This window comes from Pungitius pungitius, chromosome 15 (genome assembly GCF_949316345.1).
Source record: "Pungitius pungitius chromosome 15, fPunPun2.1, whole genome shotgun sequence".
Taxonomy (NCBI): Eukaryota; Metazoa; Chordata; class Actinopteri; order Perciformes; family Gasterosteidae; genus Pungitius; species Pungitius pungitius.
The window spans coordinates 2,476,654-2,500,372 of NC_084914.1; the positions used below are offsets into that span (position 1 = coordinate 2,476,654).

Sequence of the window (23,719 nt, forward strand, 5' to 3'; positions counted from 1 at the left end):
GTTTGTCCTTCGCTCACCCTCTGTCCCTCCACAGATGACGTCACTGGCTTTGAGTCTTCGAGGTAGAGAAGTTGTAAAGGTTTTTATTGATGACGTCGCCATCTTGTGGCTGTAGAGCGTATTGATCAATAAGAAGAGAAGGACCGGAGTAAATAGGATGGAGCGATGGTTCATAACGGGACTCGTGATGGATGTCCGTGGCTGTAGCTGCAGTCACGTGGTCTGTCGGGTCAGAGACGCAACGATGGAGCCACACAGTTCAGGTACTCGATTACAAACCAGGGGTCCACAGAGATGTTTGGAGCTCGTTGGAGACGAGTCATCGATTGCTTCAGATCAATGATGAAGAACTTTTAACTTGTGTCACAATATTTAACATTTAAAACATTCAAAAAGGTCATTGTTCCCCAAGGTCTATAAAAATAATCATGATTACAAGGAAAATAAAATGTTTGGAGAAGAAAAGTTTATTAAAAATCATATTCAATAATAATAAAACTGTAATGCAATGGAAATACATTCTTTAATACGTTGATGATTATTTCTATTATTTGAACTTTGATGATCAGGTCAAGTAATCTACTATTCACATGATATTTCCTGGTGAAGGAACGTAGACTCAAAGATGCATTTTGACATGAAAACCTTCATAGTTCACCTTTAAAACAAATGATGAAAATCCATTGATTTATAGACAAAATATCACACAAGACAATATAAATGCTTTTGGTGGATGTTTTCTTGAATGTATAATATAGATTATATGTAAGCAAAAATCTTAAATACACCATATAATACTACATATGATCCTATTTAGAATGGAAAAAATACACATTGCATATTTGTCTGCTTGCATGTACAGTATTTACTTCATCATTCTTTTAGCAGGTTTTGTTTTGGGTGGAAAATTGTTAAAGCGTCATAACATATAATGACTAAATACAACATGGAAAAATATTTACAAGAAAAATTATCTGTTTCGCACATTCAGCACAGTTGAAACATATTTCTTACTTTTTATACATTGACCTTAAATGTAAAATATTAATATCTCCAATTGTGATGCTTAAAAAAAAGTAAAAAACTGAGTGTGAAGCTTAGTAACATTCAATCATTGTTTGTTAATCTCACTCCAACATCACACTTGTGTAGAAGAGAATCTTTCAGCATTAAAGCAGGTAACATGAACCAAAACATAAAAAGCTTCAATAAGGCTGCAAACTACCAGCAGAATTCTGGGATTTGATTGTTAAAGAGAATCTTCTCGCCCAAAGCCGCTTTAAGGCTGAATCGATCCAGGGTCAGGTTTCACAAAGCTGGAGGAGATGCTCGTCTTGTTCAGGAGTTAAAGTTCTTCCTGCAGGATGAATCACATACATGAGAAAAGGTTACTTGCTGCTTCTTTTTAAAGGTGCTATTTTCCTCGTGAGGAGTCATCTCCTGATGATTAACAGTCACTGATTTAAATACTTCTCCCTCTTTGTCTAAAATGAGTCTGTTTTTCTAAAATAAACTGCTACAAAACCCATTTTGGGCTCTTTTCACAAAGAGTTCAGAGGAATCTCTCGGGGTAGAAAGCACATCACACTGCAGCATGAGCCATAAATAAAGCAGCTAGAACTTTAACATAAAGGAGTTGGCAACAAACTTCATTATCGATTCGTTGTGTCGTGCGATTATTACATCACTCAACGAGTTGTAAAGATTTGAGCAGAGCAATAAATAAAAAAAAGTACAAAGGCCGAGCCGTCGTAGAGGAAAGAGCAGCCAGCAGCAGTTCTGTTTTAGAATAAAGCGTTGAAAAATAAAGCTTTTTAATGCCAATTTTTATGATTAATCGTAGAGCAAAGATTTGACTGGTTAATCAATTATCAAAAACAACACGTGAACAACAGAAGAAACAAAGCTGAAGAGGACTAATGGCCACAAGAGACCAGGTTTGGATCGATGGATCATCAGGTTCCTCCCAGAGGATCTGAGCACAAGCAGCAGGTGTGTGCACGTAGCAGGTGTGTGCACGTAGCAGCACGAAGACACCTGGAAACAACCTTGGGACAAGGTTTGGATTCTAAAAACATTTTATTATTTTGTTTTAAAAAAAGAAGTAACACTTACCAGAAGAACTGCATCAACAAGATCTTCATTTCTACTTAAAGCTGCAGGTCAGTGATAGAAGAAGAAAAAACCTCCCTTTAAAGACTTGAACTGTTGTACATTTACTTTACTTGAGCTGCAGATAAAGTGAGTCCATCTTTTGGGTGGTGTCTAATTTACTCCACCCTCAAACAGAAGCACATTTCACACTGGATCCCTGCAGCCAGTCGGGGCAACAGGCAAATGTCGCCCTGCTGGCTGCAGGGATCCAGTGTGGAGATCCATCAAGATGTAGGTGGACAGACCTGGATCAGGGTCTTCTGGGCTCCAATTCTGAGGTGATGCTGATTCTGATATCTGCAGGATAAATGACATACATAAGAAAAGGTTACTTGCTACCAGTGGCGGCTGGTGAATTTTATTGTAGGGGGGGCTAATTAAAGATTTTTTTTCTCACATACAAACGAAGCATTCTGACAAAATAATAAAGACAAAATAGAACATTTTCTTACAAAGGCAAATGGATCCAAGGAAAAAGTTTTAACTTAATTTATTTGCCTTGTAGAATTTAGCAAGATTAAGTGCAAATACATCAATAGAAATTGGGAATTATTCACAAGTTAACATTCCAACAAGTAGCTACTTGATCGAAAATATCCCCCCCCCTCGCTCTCTTTGCTCAGTTACGTATGACGCAAGCGCGTAAGTGCGAGCCCCAAATCCTCATTGAAAATGCATTGAAGGCTCGATTTTCGAAAAAAAAAGTTTTAACATGAGAGTCAACGGGATAATGCTTGGGCAATTTTCCACGTCAATGAATTCGCCCCGAGAGAGGCGGGACTCCATTTGAAACGTGACCTGAATCTGACGGATCTGATTGGACAATAACTCGTTCTCCCAGTTGGTGGGGCGTTGCCCAAATCGCCCCTATATACACCATCCGCCCATACTTGCTTCTTCTTTTTAAAGGTGCTATTTTCCTCGTGAGGAGTCATCTCCTGATGATTAACAGTCACTGATTTAAATACTTCTGCCTCTACGTCTGTTTCTCTAAAATACAATAAACTGCTACAAAACCCATTTTGGGCTCTTTTCACAAAGAGTTCAGAGGAATCTCTCGGGGTAGAAAGCACGTCACACTGCAGCATGAGCCATAAATAAAGCAGCTAGAACTTTAACATCATGTAGAGTACGTTCCACTTTCACACTGCAAATGATACTTGTTCTGTGTCTCTGGACTTGTTCTCTGTGTAAAAGGAGGTTTTTAACACAAGTAACAAGTAGAAAACCATCGGCTCAGGAGGAAAGTGGCAAACTGGTGTGAGCCACCACGTGGAAGCAAAGGGAGGGTCACGTGACCACAGAGGAGATGTCATGTGACCACGTAGTGACCTCATTAAAAGAAACGATTTTTATTTACTCGCCTTTTTTGCACCATTCATTTTCCAATCTGTTGTCTTGTATATATTTTGTGCTTTGTCTCTTTTCAGTTATTGCTGAGAAATCTATTTCTACGTTTTAATGCTGTCATTTACGGTAGTCTAGTGCACATCTACTGTGGGTTTTACGGTAGTCTAGTGCACATCTACTGTGGGTTTTACGGTAGTCTAGTGCACATCTACTGTGGGTTTTACGGTAGTCTAGTGCACATCTACTGTGGGTTTTACGATAGTTGATGTGTTGCCTGTAAAGAGACACACGGTGATCCATTAAACTAAAAAGCCTCTAATGCATTTATTTACAAATGCCATTTTAAATTCATCTCATAGCACTTTGCTGTATTTAGGTGTGATGAAAACATTTATTTAACATGAACTACAACGATGGTAATAATTTAATGAGCTTCAAGTGAACATGGGGTGTGTGTCTGTGTGTAAGAGTGTGCGTCTGTGAGTGTGTAGAGAAAAATGTTCTAACATTAAAACAAATCCTGTTAAACCTGTACTTTCTGAAGTAATTTTGCAATGTGAATTTGCAGCTCTGTTTTAGAATAAAGGGGTGAAAATTAATGTTTTTGAATGCCGATTTTTTATGATTAATGTGTAGGAAAAAAAATGTGACTGATTAATCGATTATCAAAATAATTGTTAGTTGCAGGTTTTGACATGTTGCTGTTGAGCAAAGTGTTAAAATCTGATGACGGACTGAGACACAAACAAACAACACGTGAACAACAGAAGAAACAAAGCTGAAGAGGACTAATGGCCACAAGAGACCAGGTTTGGATCGATGGATCATCAGGTTCCTCCCAGAGGATCTGAGCACAAGCAGCAGGTGTGTGCACGTAGCAGGTGTGTGCACGTAGCAGCACGAAGACACCTGGAAAACCTGGAAACAACCGTGGGACGAGGTTTGGATTCTAAAAACATTTTATTATTTTGTTTAAAAAAATAAGTAACACTTACCAGATAAACTTCATGAACAATTTTTTCAAATCTTCTTCCTAAATCTGCAGGTCAGTGAAGAAGAAAAAACCTCCCTTTAAAGACTTGAACTGTTGTACATTTACTTTACTTGAGCTGCAGATAAAGTGAGTCCATCTTTTGGGTGGTGTCTAATTTACTCCACCCTCAAACAGAAGCACATTTCACACTGGATCCCTGCAGCCAGTCGGGGCAACAGGCAAATGTCGCCCTGCTGGCTGCAGGGATCCAGTGTGGAGATCCATCAAGATGTAGGTGGACAGACCTGTAATGTCGTCTTCTGGGCTCCAATTCTGAGGTGATGCTGATGTTTTCGCCTGCAGGATGAATCACATACGTTAGAAAAGGTTACTTGCTGCTTATTTTTAAAGGTGCTATTTTCCTGGTGAGGAGTCATCTCCTGATGATTAACATTCACTGATTTAAATACTTCTGCCTCTTTGTATTAAAATGAATGAGTCCTCTTTACAATAATAGATAACCTTCTAAACACAATGATGAGTAAATACTGTACATGCAAGCAGACAATGTGTATTTTTATAATGGGTGAAAACTGAGAACTTGTTAAATCTTCATACTTGTCTTGTGTTTTAGTGATTAAAAGGTCCCTCTCTGTACTGTGAGTAAGAATCAGTGTGTGTCGTTATTAAAGAGTTAAGATTAAGAGTAAAGACACCTGATGACCCGTTTATAACAAACGTCAGAGTTGAAAAAGATTTGATTTCTTCCCTTTTTTTCAAGAATAAAAATCTATAACAGAAGCTTCCTGAATCCTGCAGCTTAAATCTCACCAATCAGGTGAGGCCTTAAAAGTCTAAAGTGTAAATCGTTGCTCTTTAGGAAATGATCAGATGAAAGGTGACATGAAGAATCAAACCAGGTACCAAAGCTTCCTGCAGGACAACAACATATTTATTACTTTATCAACGTTGATCTAAAATGTAAAAGATGTCATTACTAAGATCTAGAATTGTGATGCTAAGAAAAAGCTACTTTGAATGTGTGTGATGCTCAGTAACATTTAATCATTCTTTTTAAGCTCTCTCCAATGACACGTTTGTGTAGACGAGAATCTTTCAGTATTAAAGCAGGTCACATAAACTAATGCATAGAAAGCTTTAATAATACTGAAAACTACCAACAGAATTCTGGGATTTGGGGAAACTTTCCTCTTTAATCATTGAAGGACCTGTCAGGTTTCTTTACCTGTTGGACAACGGTTCGGGCCGCACGCCTTTTAGTGGCCGGCCTGAAACAGGTTTTACTAATAGACTGCTGCCAGTTTTGTCACGAATTCTCCAGCTTATTAATCTTTCCAATGCCTGTCTGCTTGTCAATTAAACTCTTCTGTCATTCCAGATCCCGTCATCAACACTCAATCACCTGATTCCCTTCACCTGGTCCTCATGCCCTTCCCACCTACAGTCCATTCCCTCGTTAGCCACCCACTATTTAAGTCCTTGCACTTGCCCTCTGCCAGATTGTCTTGTGTGTATTCCAAGTTTTCCAGCATTTTCCAGCCTCTTGATTCCTCGTTCGGACCTAGCCTTCTCTTCCTGACTACGGATTCCCCGCCTGCCCCTTTTTTGATTTGTTCGCCTGTTGGACTGATATCCCGGCTTTTGACCCCGTTTAATTAAACACGCCTGATTGGACTTCTGTCTCCGAGTTGTGCATTTGGGTTCTAGTACCTGTAAACCTTACAAGTTTAGTGTTTCCCATCATTCTAACAAGGGAGCGCCCCCCCCCCCCCCCCCCCCCATGAAGTAGTAAACCTGGGGGAGACACTGCAATGGGAACAGCGTCCGACTCGTGTCATTTAGCCGTCACTGGTAACCGGGTTCTGGTTTTCTTTAAGTCACACAGCATGTGGGTCGATACTTGTGTCCCTCTGTTGTTTTAGCGTCTCCTCTCTGAATGACGCCATGTGTCCATCATCCCAACGGCAGGTCACATGATCTGAAGGCACCGCCCATCACATTGTAACATGTTCTGTGAGCGACACATTCAAAGTTTGTCCACATTATTTCCCCCTTAAATTACTTCCACAGGATTGAGATGCTGCAGGAAATGAACCCCCCCCCGTATTGCATTATCTATTAATTTGATTTTCTAATTATTTGTTTATTAAACGTGCATATGTTCTTGTACCAAGAAATATTATGTCCATGTGGAGGTAAGAGAACGAGTTCTGCTCCCAGTGGCCCTGAGGTTCAACATGAACTGGACCAAAAGTAAACGCTGCAGAGTATTTTCTGTGTGTTTGGTGTTTTTAATGCGTTTGGTTGTTGCTGTACACGTATCATATTATTGTTGTTCCCATTTCATATTGAAAATACATGTTTTTAGAGCAACGCGACCTAAACACAGATCACATGGGCTGAATTCAACAAGTTGAGGCCTGTAAACAAACATTGTACCTTTAAGTTACTGCATGCTTAAGGGTACTTTGTAAAGTATGATACTGTGTAAAGTACCTGGAAGTGTTACTCCAGAGATGGAATAAGTTTCATAGTTTATTTTCACAAAATATATTTTATTAGTGTTTAGTGTTATATTGATATTAATAAATACAAATTAAATCAAATGTGTTGTCCTTGTTAAGGGCTGTTGTCATGACAACTGACTGTGTAACTTGTACTTTTCCAGCGAGCAATTTATCCGTTGAAAAGACGTCTGTGACCCGACATTGAAAAGAGGTTTTAAATTGGTTTAAAAGTAAACGTTTTTTTTCAACGTCTATTCGTAGACGTTGAAAAAAAACGTTTACTTTTAAACCAATTAGCAACGTCTTTTTAACGTCAATCATAGACGTTTATTCAATGTCTTTTCAACCAAAAAATGGTCACTGGGTCACGTTACACTGGGTATCCAAGTTAATGTAGTTTGCAACTTTTGATATAGGAACACCAACTCCAAATATTTTACTATAATAAGCAATTATTATGGAGATATAAACATAATCGAAGCACTTACAGCATTTTCATGAGGGATTTCACTCTTTGTGAGGCTTCGTTCAACAATAACCTTCGTGTCTGCGTCACAGACCACAACAACTATCTGTGATGCTATTGGCTGCCCAATAGGAAATTAATTAAATATTGTTATAAATATAAAACGTCACTAAAAACCTTTTCACAATCATTTTTAATGATGTTAAAAATATTTGTCGGGGACCCCCCAAAATCTAAAAATAAATTCTTATAGTGTGCACGTAGCAGCAGAAAGCCACCTGGAAACAACCTCAGCACAAGGTTTGGATTCTAAAAACATTTTATTATTTTGTTTTAAAAAAAGAAGTAACACTTACCTGAATAACTTCACGAACAAGATCTTCAAATCTTCTTCCTACATCTGCAGGTCAGTGATAGAAGAAGAAAAAACAGTGCTTTAAAGATTTGAACTGTTGTACATTTACTTTACTTGAGCTGCAGATAAAGTGAGTCCATCTTTTGGGTGGTGTCTAATTTACTCCACCCTCAAACAGAAGCACATTTCACACTGGATCCCTGCAACCAGTCGGGGCAACAGGCAAATGTCACCCGGCTGGCTGCAGGGATCCAGTGTGGAGATCCATCAAGATGTAGGTGGACAGACCTGGATCGTGTGCTGGGTTCCGCATCTGAGGTAATGCTGATGTTAATTCCTGCAGGATGAATCACATACATGAGAAAAGGTTACTTGCTGCTTCTTTTTAAAGGTGCTATTTTCCTCGTGAGGAGTCATCTCCTGATGATTAACAGTCACTGATTTAAATACTTCTGCCTCTTTGTCTTAAAACTAATGAGTCCGTTTTTCTAAAATACAATAAACTGCTACAAAACCCATTTTGGGCTCTTTTCACAAAGAGTTCAGAGGAATCTCTCGGGGTAGAAAGCACGTCACACTGCAGCATGAGCCATAAATAAAGCAGCTAGAACTTTAACATCATGTAGAGTACGTTCCACTTTCACACTGCAAATGATACTTGTTCTGTGTCTCTGGACTTGTTCTCTGTGTAAAAGGAGGTTTTTAACACAAGTAACAAGTAGAAAACCATCGGCTCAGGAGGAAAGTGGCAAACTGGTGTGAGCCACCACGTGGAAGCAAAGGTCACGTGACCACGTAGGAGATGTCATGTGACTACCAACCTGTGACCTCATTTACATCACATTGTTTCAGTATTTCAGACACCAACGTGGGATTTGATATCCACAAAGAGTTTTTAAGATTCTGACATGTTGCTGTTGAGCAAAGTGTTAAAATCTGGATGACGGACTGAGACACAAACAAACAACACGTGAACAACAGAAGAAACAAAGCTGAAGAGGACTAATGGCCACAAGAGACCAGGTTTGGATCGATGGATCATCAGGTTCCTCCCAGAGGATCTGAGCACAAGCAGCAGGTGTGTGCACGTAGCAGGTGTGTGCACGTAGCAGCACGAAGACACCTGGAAAACCTGGAAATCAACCTCAGTACAAGGTTTGGATTCTAAAAACATTTTATTATTTTGTTTAAAAAAAGAAGCAACACTTACCTGAAAAACTGAATTAACAAGATCTTCAAATCTTCTTTCTAAACGTGCAGGTCAGTGATAGAAGAAGAAAAAACCTCCCTTTAAAGATTTGAACTGTTGTACATTTACTTTACTTGAGCTGCAGATAAAGTGAGTCCATCTTTTGGGTGGTGTCTAATTTACTCCACCCTCAAACAGAAGCACATTTCACACTGGATCCCTGCAGCCAGTCGGGGCAACAGGCAAATGTCACCCGGCTGGCTGCAGGGATCCAGTGTGGAGATCCATCAAGATGTAGGTGGACAGACCTGCAGCGTCTGCTGGGTTCCACATCTGACGTGGTGCTGATGTTAATTCCTGCAGGATGAATCACATACATAAGAAAAGGTTACTTGCTGCTTCTTTTTAAAGGTGCTATTTACCTCGTGAGGAGTCATCTCCTGATGATTAACAGTCACTGATTTAAATACTTCTGCCTCTTTGTCTTAAAACTACTGAGTCTGTTTTTCTAAAATACAATAAACTGCTACAAAACCCATTTTGGGCTCTTTTCACAAAGAGTTGAGAGGAATCTCTCGGGGTAGAAAGCACATCACACTGCAGCATGAGCCATAAATAAAGCAGCTAGAACTTTAACATCATGTAGAGTACGTTCCACTTTCACACTGCAAATGATACTTGTTCTGTGTCTCTGGACTTGTTCTCTGTGTAAAAGGAGGTTTTTAACACAAGTAGGGCTGCAACAACGAATCGATGAAATCGATTAAAATCGATTATTAAAAGCGTTGGCAACGAATTTCATTATCGATTCGTTGTGTCGCGCGACTATTGTCTTTGAGTATTAAAAGAAAGTTGCGCGCGCCGCGCAGCAGAACATCGGAGAGACCCGTACTACTGTTCTGAAACATGCGGAGGAAGAGAAGCCAATGCGATCTAAATATTTCACACTGAAATGGGGGGTGCGGGTCCTAGCGGGCAACGGGGGGGGGGGGGGGGTGCTGCGGTTTTCTTTGCAGCGCCAGTAGTTTTAGGTTCTAATCGCCGCGCTCGACTTCAAGGTGTAACCTTTATTATTGTTCGGTCTGAAACAGCGCACCCAGTGACGGGTGGTGCAGCAATATTGATGTCCGGGTGGAAATCAGGAGAAAGGTCGGTCCGGGATATTTTCGGGAGGGGCTTTGAAATTCGGGAGGGTTGACATTGTAAGATATGCAAAAGCGACATGGCCTGGCACGGGAGCACCACGGCAATGATTCATGATTTTGTGCCTAATATATTTAATTTGGCAGCTGTAAAGTATACATCATGCGATGTGTGTATGTTTTTTGTGTTAGTCCATTTTATTTGCTTACTTAGGGATGTTCAAGGAGCAATCTGTTAGTGCAAAACATATTTAGAAAGTGCACAGTCAGTTCTATTTTTCAATAAAGGGTTGGAAATTAATGTTTTTACATTTTTTATTTTTTTATCCGATTCATCGATTAATCGAACAAATAATCGACAGATGAATCGATTATTAAAATAATCGTTAGTTGCAGCTCTAAACACAAGTAACAAGTAGAAAACCATCGGCTCAGGAGGAAAGTGGCAAACTGGTGTGAGCCACCACGTGGAAGCAAAGGTCACGTGACCACGTAGGAGATGTCATGTGACTACCAACCTGTGGCCTCATTTAAATCACATTGCTTCAGTATTTTAGACACCAACGTGGGATTTAATATCAGTACAAAGAGTTTTTATGATTTTGTTGGGCTTCAATAATAATCGATAATATTGATTATTAAAGGAGTTGGCAACAAACTTCATTATCGATTCGTTGTGTCGTGCGATTATTACATCACTCAACGAGTTGTAAAGATTTGCGCAGAGCAATAAAAAAAAATGTACAAAAGGCCGAGCCGTCGTAGAGGAAAGAGCAGCCAGCAGCAGTTGTTGTGAGTCACATGACGCAGGTAAAGACACCTGTTGGAGTGAAGGTGTGAAAGCATTTCACATTTAATGAACTAAAAAGGTCAACGTAACGTGGCATGAGAGCACCACGTTGTCCTGTTTGGACGTGAGGAACATAAAGAGCCTCCAGCAGCTCTTCTGCTGCTGTTTACTCGTCATCCAGCTGATCAAGCTAGCGTTAGCTCGCTAATAACAGCAGTGAAGCAGTTAGCAACACTAAAGACATGATTTTATTTACTCGCCTTTTTTGGATCATTCATTTTTCAATCTGTTGTCTTGTATATATTTTGTGCTTTGTCTCTTTTCGGTTATTGTACTTTTTAATGCTGTCATTTACGGTAGTCTAGTACACATCTACTGTGGGTTTTACGGTAGTCTAGTGCACATCTACTGTGGGTTTGACGGTAGTCTAGTGCACATCTACTGTGGGTTTTACGGTAGTCTAGTACACATCTACTGTGGGTTTTGCGGTAGTCTAGTGCACATCTACTGTGGGTTTTACGGTAGTCTAGTGCACATCTACTGTGGGTTTTACGGTAGTCTAGTGCACATCTACTGTGGGTTTGACGGTAGTCTAGTGCACATCTACTGTGGGTTTGACGGTAGTCTAGTGCACATCTACTGTGGGTTTTGCGGTAGTCTAGTGCACATCTACTCTGGGTTTTACGGTAGTCTAGTGCACATCTACTGTGGGTTTTACGGTAGTCTAGTGCACATCTACTGTGGGTTTGACGGTAGTCTAGTGCACATCTACTGTGGGTTTGACGGTAGTCTAGTGCACATCTACTGTGGGTTTGACGGTAGTTGATGTGTTGCCTGTAAAGAGACACACGGTGATCCATTAAACTAAGAAGCCTCTAATGCATTTATTTACAAATGCCATTTTAAATTCATCTCATAGCGCTTTGCTGTATTTATGTGTGATGAAAACATTTATTTAACATTCACTACAAGGATGGTAATAATTTAATGAGCTTCAAGTGAACATGGGGTGTGTGTCTGTGTGTAAGATTGTGCGTCTGTGAGTGTGTGTAGAGAAAAAGTTCTAACATTAAAACATATCCTGTTTAATTTAAGGATTATTTTTTTTATTTTGAATAAATAATTATGTTCAAGGAGCAACATGTACTTCCTAAAGTATTTTTGCAATGTGAATTTGCAGTTCTGTTTTAGAATAAAGCGTTGAAAATTAAAGCTTTTTAATGCCGTTTTTTATGATTAATGTGTAGGAAAAAAAATATGACCGGTTAATCAATTATCAAAATAATTGTTAGTTGCAGGTTTTGACTTGTTGCTGTTGAGCAAAGTGTTAAAATCTGGATGACGGACTGAGACACAAACAAACAACACGTGAACAACAGAAGAAACAAAGCTGAAGAGGACTAATGGCCACAAGAGACCAGGTTTGGATCGATGGATCATCAGGTTCCTCCCAGAGGATCTGAGCACAAGCAGCAGGTGTGTGCACGTAGCAGGTGTGTGCACGTAGCAGCACGAAGACACCTGGAAAACCTGGAAACAACCTTGGGACAAAGTCTGGATTCTAAAAACATTTTATTATTTTGTTTAAAAAAATGAAGTAACACTTACCAGAAGAGCTTCATGAACAAGATCTTTAAATCTTCTTCCAAAAGCTGCAGGTCAGTGGTAGAAGAAAAAAAAACAGCCCTTTAAAGACTTGAACTGTTGTACATTTACTTTACTTGAGCTGCAGATAAAGTGAGTCCATCTTTTGGGTGGTGTCTAATTTACTCCACCCTCAAACAGAAGCACATTTCACACTGGATCCCTGCAGCCAGTCGGGGCAACAGGCAAATGTCGCCCTGCTGGCTGCAGGGATCCAGTGTGGAGATCCATCAAGATGTAGGTGGACAGACCTGGAATGTCGTCTGTTGATCTTGATCTCTGCAGGATGAATCACATACATGAGAAAAGGTTACTTGCTGCTTCTTTTTAACGGTGCTATTTTCCTCGTGAGGAGTCATCTCCTGATGATTAACAGTCACTGATTTAAATATTTCTGCCTCTTTGTATTAAAATGAATGAGTCCTCTTTACAATAATAGATAACCTTCTAAACAGAATGATGAGTAAATACTGTACATGCAAGCAGACAATGTGTATTTTTGAAATGGGTGAAAACTTAGAACTTGTTAAATCTTCATACTTGTCTTGTGTTTTAGTGATTAAAAGGTCCCTCTCTGTACTGTGACTTATTACCAAAGAATCAGTGTGTGTCGTTATTAAAGAGTTAAGATTAAGAGTAAAGACACCTGATGACCCGTTTATAACAAACATCAGAGTTGAAAAAGACTTGATTTCTTCCCTTTTTTTCAAGAATAAAAATATATAACAGAAGCTTCCTAAATCCTGCAGCTTAAATCTCACCAATCAGGTGAGGCCTTAAAAGTCTAAAGTGTAAATTGTTGCTCTTTAGGAAATGATCAGATGAAAGGTGACATGAAGAATCAAACCAGGTACCAAAGCTTCCTGCTGCACAACAACATATTTATTACTGTTTCTATGTTGATCTTAAATGTAAAAGATGTCATTACTAAGATCTTGAATTGTGATGCTAATAAAAAGCTACTTTTGAATGTGTGTGATGCTCAGTAACATTTAATCATTGTTTTTAAACTCTCTCCAATGACACGTTGGCCAAAAACTGGCCAAAACTTTGTACCTTTAAGTTACTGCATGCTTAAGGGTACTTTGTAAAGTATGATACTGTGTAAAGTACCTGGAAGTGTTACTCCAGAGAATAAGTTGCAGATTAATTGTTACCTTGTTTATAATGTAATAAGAAAATAATTTATGAATTAGGGTTCTAACACACTTGGTGCTGCTGTTATTATTATTATTATTATTAGTCACTTTATTATTACTGTCATCATAAACCCAAATTACAAACTTTTCCTCTTCCCTAAAGTCTTTGTTCTTCCCTCCTCACAGGTTACACCTGATGGAGGTTACATCTGATGGAGGTTACACCTGATGGAGGTTACATCTGATGGAGGTTACACCTGATGGAGGTTACATCTGATGGAGGTTACACCTGATGGAGGTTACATCTGATGGAGGTTACATCTGATGGAGGTTACACCTGATGGAGGTTACACCTGATGGAGGTTACACCTGATGGAGGTTACACCTGATGGAGGTTGTCCTGTCTTACACCTGGTGTACTACTCTGAATATTTGAATCATCTCTGTTGTAGGAATTGAACGTACAATAATTTTAATTGAATGAACATGTTGACTAGAGGAATCTGAGGTGTTCTGTGCATTCTGAATCATTGAAGTGACGATGAGGAGACGGAGCTGATTTCAGGTTTACGATCACGATTCAAGTGACTCAGAACCAGATCTTGATACAGAATCTGAAAATGAAGTGCCAATGATTCTGAAAAATGGTTTACAAACACAACATTTTAAACTAACTGGTTCATGTTGTTGCTGCACTTATATTTTGTGAAAATAAACTATGAAATTACATTTTATTTTTTGTATTCTGTTTTGTATAGGAGAAGTGTTGTGTAATATTGATATTAATAAAAAGGAATTAATCAAATGTGTTGTCCTTGTTATGAGCTGTTGTCATGACAACTGACTGTGTAACTTGTACTTTTCCAGCGAGCAATTTATCCGTTGAAAAGACGTTTTAAATTGGTTTAACGTTTTTTTTCAACGTCTATTCGTAGACGTTGAAAAAATAATCGAAGCACTTACAGCATTTTCATGAGGGATTTCACTCTTTGTGAGGCTTCGTTCAACAATAACCTTTGTGTCTGCGTCATAGAGCACAACAACTATCTGTGATGCTATTGGCTGCTCTGATTGCTGCCCAATAGGAAATGAATTAAATATTGTTATAAACATAAAACGTCACTAAAGACCTTTTCACAATCATTTTTAATGTTAAAAATATTTGTCGGGGACCCCCAAAATCTAAAAATAAATTCTTATAGTGTGCACGTAGCAGCACAAAGCCACCTGGAAAACCTGGAAACAACCTCAGCACAAGGTTTGGATTCTAAAAACATTTTATTATTTTGTTTTAAAAAAAGAAGTAACACTTACCTGAATAACTGAATGAACAAGATCTTCAAATCTTCTTCCTACATCTGCAGGTCAGTGATAGAAGAAGAAAAAACAGCCCTTTAAAGACTTGAACTGTTGTACATTTACTTTACTTGAGCTGCAGATAAAGTGAGTCCATCTTTTGGGTGGTGTCTAATTTACTCCACCCTCAAACAGAAGCACATTTCACACTGGATCCCTGCAGCCAGTCGGGGCAACAGGCAAATGTCGCCCTGCTGGCTGCAGGGATCCAGTGTGGAGATCCATCAAGATGTAGGTGGACAGACCTGGATAGTAGTCTGGGCTCCAATATGATGATGATCTCTGCAGGATGAATCACATACATGAGAAAAGGTTACTTGCTGCTTCTTTTTAAAGGTGCTATTTTCCTCGTGAGGAGTCATCTCCTGATGATTAACAGTCACTGATTTAAACACTTCTGCCTCTTTGTCTTAAAATGAATGAGTCCTCTTTACAATAACAGATAACCTTCTAAACACAATGATGAGTAAATACTGTACATGCAAGCAGACAATGTGTATTTTTGTAATGGGTGAAAACTTAGAACTTGTTAAATCTTCATACTTGTCTTGTGTTTTAGTGATTAAAAGGTCCCTCTCTGTACTGTGACTTATTACCAAAGAATCAGTGTGTGTCGTTATTAAAGAGTTAAGATTAAGAGTAAAGACACCTGATGACCCTTTTATAAAAATTTAAAGATTTTATTTTTTCCTTCTATTTCCAGAATAAAAATATATAACAGAAGCTTCCTGCATCATGCAGCTTAAATCTCACCAATCAGGTGAGGCCTTAAAAGTCTAAAGTGTAAATCGTTGCTCTTTAGGAAATGATCAGATGAAAAGTGACATGAAGAATCAAACCAGGTACCAAAGCTTCCTGCAGGACAACAACATATTTATTACTTTATCAACGTTGATCTAAAATGTAAAAGATGTCATTTCTAAGATCTTGAATTGTGATGCTAAAAAAAAGCTTCTTTTGAATGTGTGTGATGCTCAGTAACATTTAATCATTGTTTTTTAAACTCTCTGATAACGTTTGTGTAGAAGAGAATCTTTCAGTATTAAAGCAGGTCACATAAACTAATACATAGAAAGCTTTAATGAAACTGAAAACTACCAACAGAATTCTGGGATTTGGGGAAACTTTCCTCTTTAATCATTGAAGGACCTGTCAGGTTTCTTTACCTGTTGGACAACGATTCGGGCCGCCTGCTTTTTAGTGGCGGGCCTGAAACAGGTTTTAGTAACAGACTGCTGCCAGTTTAGTGTTTCCCATCATTCTAACAAGGGAGCCCCCCCCCCCCTCAAGAAGTAGTAAGGAATCTGAGGGGTGTTCTGTGCATTCTGAATCATTGAAGTGACGATGAGGAGACGGAGCTGATTTCAGGTAAACGATCACGATTCAAGTGACTCAGAACCAGATCTTGTTACAGAATCTGAAAATGAAGTCTCTGAACAATGGTTTACAAACACAACATTCTAAACTAACTGGTTCATGTTGTTGCTGCACTTATAATTTGTGAAAATAAAACTATGAAATTGTATATTTTATTTTTGTATAGGAAAAGTGTTGATATTAATAAATACAAATTAATCAAATGTGTTGTCCTTGTTAAGGGCTGTTGACAACTGACTGTGACAGTGTGTAACTTGTACTTTTCAAGTGAGCAAATGATCTGAAGAGACGTTTTTAAAGACGTCTTTGGCACGACGTTGAAAATTGGTTTTAAATAAAGTTTTTTCAACGTCTATTCGTATTCCTGAAAATCAACCCCAACAAGACTCAAATACTTCTGTCCCGGAATATATTCTCCGACCCATAACCTGACCCTAACACCCACTCTGACTGCTAGGAACCTCGGTGTGACACTGCCAACCCCCCCGACTCCAAACAGCGACTAAACGATCCTGTAGGTACACGCTCTAAAGCACATGTGTCAAACTCAAGGCCCGCGGGCCACATCCGGCCTGGGAATGAATTATCTTTGGCCTGCATGATCAAATCGATTTACTATTAGAGCTGGCCCCCCGGTATGCAGCACGCATCACCTTAATACTACAAATCCCACAATGCACTCCGTGTGTCGTTGCCCATTCGCGGCCCTGCAGAAGCCGCGCCTCACAGTCTGTACTACAAACCACTTGTGTCAACTTTCAACTATCCCTCTCCCCAAAAAATGACTAAATGAAAGGTGGAACTTGAAAACAGGAGTTTTAAAGATAGGTGGGAGGCACAGTATATGTTTGAGGATCTAAAGGGTGAAGCTGTGTGTCTTCTGTGCAGAAGACCCTATGAAACAAAGCACCGGGACAGATAAAAACACCTGGACACGACACAAAGGCTACAGAAGGTAGAGGAGTTAAACAGAAATCTGGTGTCACAGCAGACTATGTTCACTAAAGCCAAATCACAAAGCCAGGCTGCTGTTAAGGCCCCTTTTATTGTGACAGCAGAAGTTGCGAAATCAGCCCGGCCCTTTACCGAAGGGGAATCTGTCAAAACCTGCATGATTAAAGTAAGCAAGATTGAACTGCCCAGTAATCCATTTGCAGCTGACGTGGAAAACGCACCATCAAACCTCCAAATGGAGCTGAATGAGCTCCAATCTAGTGGCCAAATATGAGTCTGTGGGCGCTGCAGGTTCCACGTTTCATCACAAGGCCCCAGCTGCCCAACATTGGTACTGATGCACCATGCTGTGAATGGATCGGGACCAGTCTACATCCAGGACATGGTGAAACCCTGCATCCCAACCCACACACTGCGCTCTGCATCTGCCAAGCTGCTTGTTCCTCCCTCACTGAGAGAAAAGCACTCAGCGAGATCACAACTCTGTCCTGGCTCCTAAATGGTGGAACAGCAGAGAGCTGAGCTCTCTGATGACGTCCAGACAGCGGAGAACCTTAACATCGTTCGCTGCAAACTGAAGACACATCTCTTCAGACTAAACCTCGACTAAAAACACTAACAAGTTGTAGCACTTAAACTGTACTTGTAATGGCTCTTATCTACAAGTTGGGAAACTGCTTATAGACACCGGGAAAACCTGTAAACAAGCTTGGGACAAGGTTTGGATTCTAAAAACTTTTCTTAATTTGTTGAAAAAAAACATCGCGCTTACCTGAGTGACATTCTGTAAAAGAGTTTTTATGCTCCTTTCATTGCCTGCAGGTCAGTGATAGAAGAAGAAAACAACATCCCTTTAAAGACTTGAACTGTTGTACATTTACTTTACTTGAGCTGCAGACAAAGTGAGTCCATCTTTTGGGTGGTGTCTAATTTACTCCACCCTCAAACAGAAGCACATGTTGATGTGATGGATGTTTGTGACTCTTAGAGGTTGAATCAAAACAGCAAATCATGACAATCCCAGTGTGATAAAAAGCACCTTTTGGTAATAAATCACATGTATATTATTTGCTCATGTGATGCAGTAAAAGGCGTCCTGTGTTGTACAGATTGTACAGCGCTCTGAGGCAAACTGGGACTTGTGATATTGGACTATTTAACCAAACAGGTGGGTCCATAGTTCTGGAGGACTTGGAAACATTGAGTTTCTATGTAGAGGAAACAAAGAGGATTTTACACATGTTGGGATTATTTGTTGGAATGTTTACTTGGACTTACGGATGAATCTCCTTTTACGATAAAGCCAGAAAAATAGACCCACAATCATGATGACAATGACAGTGAGAATGCAAATAGCAGTCACCCAGCCAAAGTGAAGAGGAGGATCTGTAAAACAGAACCAGAACCAGATTAGAAGAGTCTTCCTGGTTTAAATGAAGCAGCACAGCTGAGAATGTGTCACATGTTCACAGCCTGATGTGCTTCTGACGGACTGCAGTTTGGATTGTGGAAACATCTTTGTAACGTGATCTATAGTAAGAAATCATTTTATTCAATTAAAACAAAGAAATTAGTTCTACCGACTTTTATAGGTATGTGGTGATTTTATGGGGGAGGGGGGCAGAGGGTTCGTTATTATCAGGAAGTCGTCTCCTCTTTCAGTCTTACCATGTTTTGAGGGACAAAGATGTTCAGCAGGAACCAAGTCCTGGGTCCAGTGAACCTTGTTTCTATGGTTACAGATGATCACGTTGTTCAGCAGGTAGATCTGGAGAGAAGCCCCAGAGGTCGTGACCTCTGATCGCTCTCCTCCCTCCTGACTGCAGACCCAGTCGACACATCTGAAAGTGCTGTTGATGTGAGAGTTGTGAGTCCTGCAGGTCACATGGAGGTCACATGACTCTGAGCTCCTGGAGTCCACTCGGTCCACGATCAGTTTGACTGGAGACACTGGTCCTGAGGGGGGGGAGGTTTCTGTGAAGAGTTTATGAAACATGGCGGCAGAAACTACCAGTGAAATGTTTACAGACTCACCTTGAACTGTGACCTTGTATTCAGCTACTAGTTTGTCTTCTGTAGATGTTCCTGCTACAGCAGAATAAACTCCACTGTCGACCTCTTGGAGATTCTTCAATATCACAGAGAATTTATTCTCAGGAAACTTAAACCTTCTAGTGATATTATGAAGGACATTTGCTTTTCCACTAGGTTCAAATCTCACTAGAGTGACTGTTTTATTGACTTTCCATTCAACAGCTAAAACCCCCTCAGGAGGATCATCATGAAGCTTCAGGAGCAGATCACGTCCCTTCAGCACAAACCCAAAAGGCTCAATGGTTCCTGTAAAAACAGTAGACACATGATACAATAAACATCACACACAACATATGATGAATCATTCATTGCTGAATGTTACTCCATCCCTTTACTTTATTTCTCACACATTGAACCAGCGGTTCACCTTCAGCTCATCACTGCTTAACATGAAGTGACAGAGGTCTCTTAAAATGTCTCACGTCGTCTCTTCCTGAGGACACAGAGAAGCTTAACAGCACAAACTAAACCCACTGAGACCAAGTTGGTGCCCAAAGTTCTTCTTCTTGACGTGACAAAGTATTTCCATTGTGAAAAACAGGGTCTTTGTGTCCCTTTGTCCAGGCCTGGACTGGGACAAAAAAAAAGGGCCCTGGCATTTCTGCTCAGACCGGCCCCCCACAATCGGTCGGACACAACCACCAACCAGTACACTATCCTAGCTTTCCCTGTAGATTTGCATATCTACTGTTCCGTTCCCAAAAACCCGTACAAAACTGAGAACTACTGTAAGTGCCATGGACGGTAATGTTGGTAATCAGAGAGTTGATGGACCCCATTGACTTCAATAGTAGAAAAAAAAATACTATGGAAGTCAATGGGGTCCATCAACTGTCTGATTACTGACATTCTTCAAAATATATATTTTTGTTTAGCAGAATAAAGAGATTCATACAGGTTTGAAACAACTTGGGGGTGAATAAATGACACAATTTTCATTTTTGGGTGAACTATCCCTATAAAGAGCACAAACCCTTCTTTAATATGACACCAAACAACATTTACCTCTACTTGTTGACACACTTCCCATAAAAAACCTATACAAACAAATTACTCACACAAAACGTCCTGATAATATATATATACAATTTAGAGTATTCACTTGCCGTAATATTACATATTTATGATATTGGAAATTCAGATGAAACATTAGAAAATATCTAGTTAGTTGAATATACAGCTTTCAAAATGCAAAGCGGCTTATTAACCCCCAAATAACATAAATTAGCGACCTCTTCTAACGTGTAACTCGTTGTGGGCGAGTAATAATTAAAATAATCAAATGGCATCATTTGAGTTTTTTTCTAGAGAAGAAGGACCGTTATGAGTTTTAAATGGTTACATTAGAATATCCCAAGTTGCAATTGAATAAGTGAACTCTCAACTCTGCTCGCTACAAAAAAAGTGCAAAATAGCTTATGCTGTGTTATTTGACTTTAGCTAACTGAGTGGTCATTGCAGTAACTTTTAAGTGACAATTTGACAAATGACAACCTGACACTCAGACTTTATAATAGCAACAACCGACAACAATTATATTTGTTGCCTTATTATAATATTCATTAATTGAGGTAACTGTTAAATCGTCATCATCTTGGTTGTGGCCCAGCCAGCCCCACACACACTGTCCTCATGCACCCGCCCTGATTAACACCCCCTCCCTGTTCATGGAGCTACCTGCTTGCTTACCGTTTCAATGACACTCTCCTGCTCACTCTGTCCCTCCTGGACTTCACTGTCACACTGACACCTGCTGCACCTTCTCCTCTGCTGCACCTCTTCCTCTGCTGCACCTTCTCCTCTGCTGGGAGAGTTGGCAACCCTACTGCGAGCCGCATGCACCGCTATCTCTATGGCTAGTCACCTCTCCTCCTCCATGTGCTGTGTTCACCTGCTGTTTCTGCAACATGTCGTCAGGTTCTGTAGTAGTTTTGGAAACTGAAGCTACAGCACTAAACATGTCGGTTATTTTTTAACATGTTTAGGCATCAACCTCTAGATTTATTTTTTGGCCCGCAATTTCTCCGCACCCCCCTCGCTCTTACGTTTTTGTTTCTCCATCTTAATCCACACATTTCTTTCTGGCTCTGAGTCACTGAAGGCATCTGACTGACACACGGAGAGGGAGGGGTGGAGCCTGCTAAGAGATGATTGGGCCAGCCCAGTGTCAGTATGGAAAATGAACCAATGGGCCGCTGTCCCTGCTTTATGGGCCGGTCGGAAGCAAAAAAAAATCAAATAAAATGTATATGCCTATCGACTGGCCCCCAAGTGCGTCGGCCCACCGGGCATTTGCCCGGTATTCCCGATTACCAGTCCAGCCTTGATTCTGTGTAAATCACTGACTGCGCTGTGCTCCTGAGAGCTCATTAGTGACCAGCTGGGTGGTTTTTTGAGCGCTTGCTAAGTGTCCGATGGCCAGTAGCTCAGCAGTCATCCACTGTGCCAAAAAGTTTGAGCAGCTGCTTCGACTCGCCGCGGCACCGCGACCTAAAACAGGAAGTTCCTCTCAGAGTTACAGTGGCACGATGTGCGCTAACTGTCTATTAGAGAAATAGTGCTACGGTATGAAAGCTTTGACCCAATATAGATATAAAATAAAGTGCTCACCTTGTGCTTCACATGATGTCAGCAGAGAAGCAAAGAGAAGCACGAAGCACGACCTCATTCTGCAAAATGGAAGCGAGGCGATGAAACCAGGAAGTGAAGAAAGTTTCACTTCTTGTTTCTCCGGAGGAAAGAAACGGAAACAAAAAAATAACCCAAAAGAAAAATGTGAAGGACTCTATTGAAGAAAAAAGTGTTTTATCCGCGTCGATCCAGGTCAACAAGAGGACGCTTCTCTGGCAGATTGTGCGTTACGGTTCTCCCGCTAGGTCCCGTTAAAGTGATCACGGATATCCCGTGTCAACACGAATAGAACTAGAGGACCGAGAGCTGCAGACAAAGGGGGTGGACTAAAGGGGGGTGGACTAAAGGGTGGGGTCGCTTCTCTCGGACATGAACACTGAGGGTAAAATGGGGGCGAGTTGGGTGGAACCAGCTGAACAGACGTAGGTTAAGATCAGATAACGGAAATGGATGAAATGACTCCGTAAGAGAAACGAAGAGTGTCTTTGCGCCAAAATGAGATGAGAAGCTGAGTCCAGAGGAAGGTGGTGTTGAGCCAAAGCCCGGAAGCTGGTAGAGGATTATTTGAAGGAAGAAGAGCAGAAAGTTAAAACAAAGACATAAAGAAGAAAAAAATCTTATCAGACTCCAGGAGCGATCGGCACGAACACGAGCTGTGATCGAAAGTAAAAACTGTTGCCAAAAAAATCGGAAGTTGCTAAAAGCGGACCGATTCACAAAAAGTCTTTTAGAAAACGATTTCCGCTCCACAGTCTGGCATCTACACAATATTTAGCTCATAAAAAAAAGAACAAGTTGTGCTAAGCTACCAAAAAAAGTTCGTCGCTGAAATTCCACTCAATTGTCGATGCGTCTGTGTTTGAAGCAGAACTAGTTTCTTCAGAGCGTAATAGGATTTTGGTCGTAAGTGGTGGCACGGTTTGACACGTGATTGCTCTACACCAATGAGGTAGCAGCTTTGTGTCAACAGAATGGCAAGATGGCGGCTCCCGTGGTTAGATTCAACGTCACCGATATTGGGGAAAACACCCGAAAATCCTCATAAAAGGGCCAAATGGATTCTAAACAGTGCTGTTGACCCAGCAGCGTCCAAGAAGAACATCGAGGCAAATATACGATAGTGTTATGTTTGTGTTAATCATTTAGATCACGTTTGAAATACACCTTGCTATTTATGAAAATGTTTTCTTTCTTTCTTTACACTCGCACATTAAAAGCTTATCACTAAAGGAAATTTCCCTGCTTTACGTTAGTATTTCTATGTAGGTGACCAATAATCCTTATTCCTTGTACCAATAAAAGGCAGAAATTGTACTTATACTTTAACGAATTCCGTATATGAAGAGACATGGCACTTACTGCTGGTAAAATTACTCTTTTTTCTTCCATTCTGTGCAATACTATCTTTGAACGTCAGCGTAAAAACACCACCTTAAGAGCTTTTTGCCATTTTTGTTACGGGTCGATAAAACTATTACTGTTTTGAATAAATTCACGTTTTTTCGTAACAAGTTCTGTAGCCACACTGTCAAGCTCACACTCAAAACACAGAAACATCCTCTTTGTACCGTTTCAAA

The 23,719-nt window shown here is 40.2% G+C and overlaps 1 protein-coding gene across 1 annotated transcript; it reads right to left on the reverse strand.

Annotated features, from left to right (window-relative positions):
* Positions 1-444: 444 nt before the first annotated feature.
* Positions 445-23,353, reverse strand: LOC119199146 (uncharacterized). Its single transcript, XM_062557777.1, has 18 exons — positions 22,122-23,353; positions 19,452-19,757; positions 19,086-19,373; positions 18,696-18,803; positions 18,190-18,233; positions 15,332-15,368; positions 15,045-15,088; positions 12,843-12,870; positions 12,556-12,599; positions 9,324-9,372; positions 9,037-9,074; positions 8,115-8,163; positions 7,828-7,871; positions 4,783-4,834; positions 4,500-4,543; positions 2,400-2,451; positions 2,116-2,156; positions 445-1,357 (listed from the first exon to the last, which is right to left on the reverse strand). Exons 1-18 carry the CDS (start codon positions 22,177-22,179, stop codon positions 1,346-1,348), a joined length of 1,338 nt encoding a protein of 445 aa, XP_062413761.1. The 5' UTR covers positions 22,180-23,353; the 3' UTR covers positions 445-1,345.
* Between the last annotated feature and the right edge of the window lie 366 nt (positions 23,354-23,719).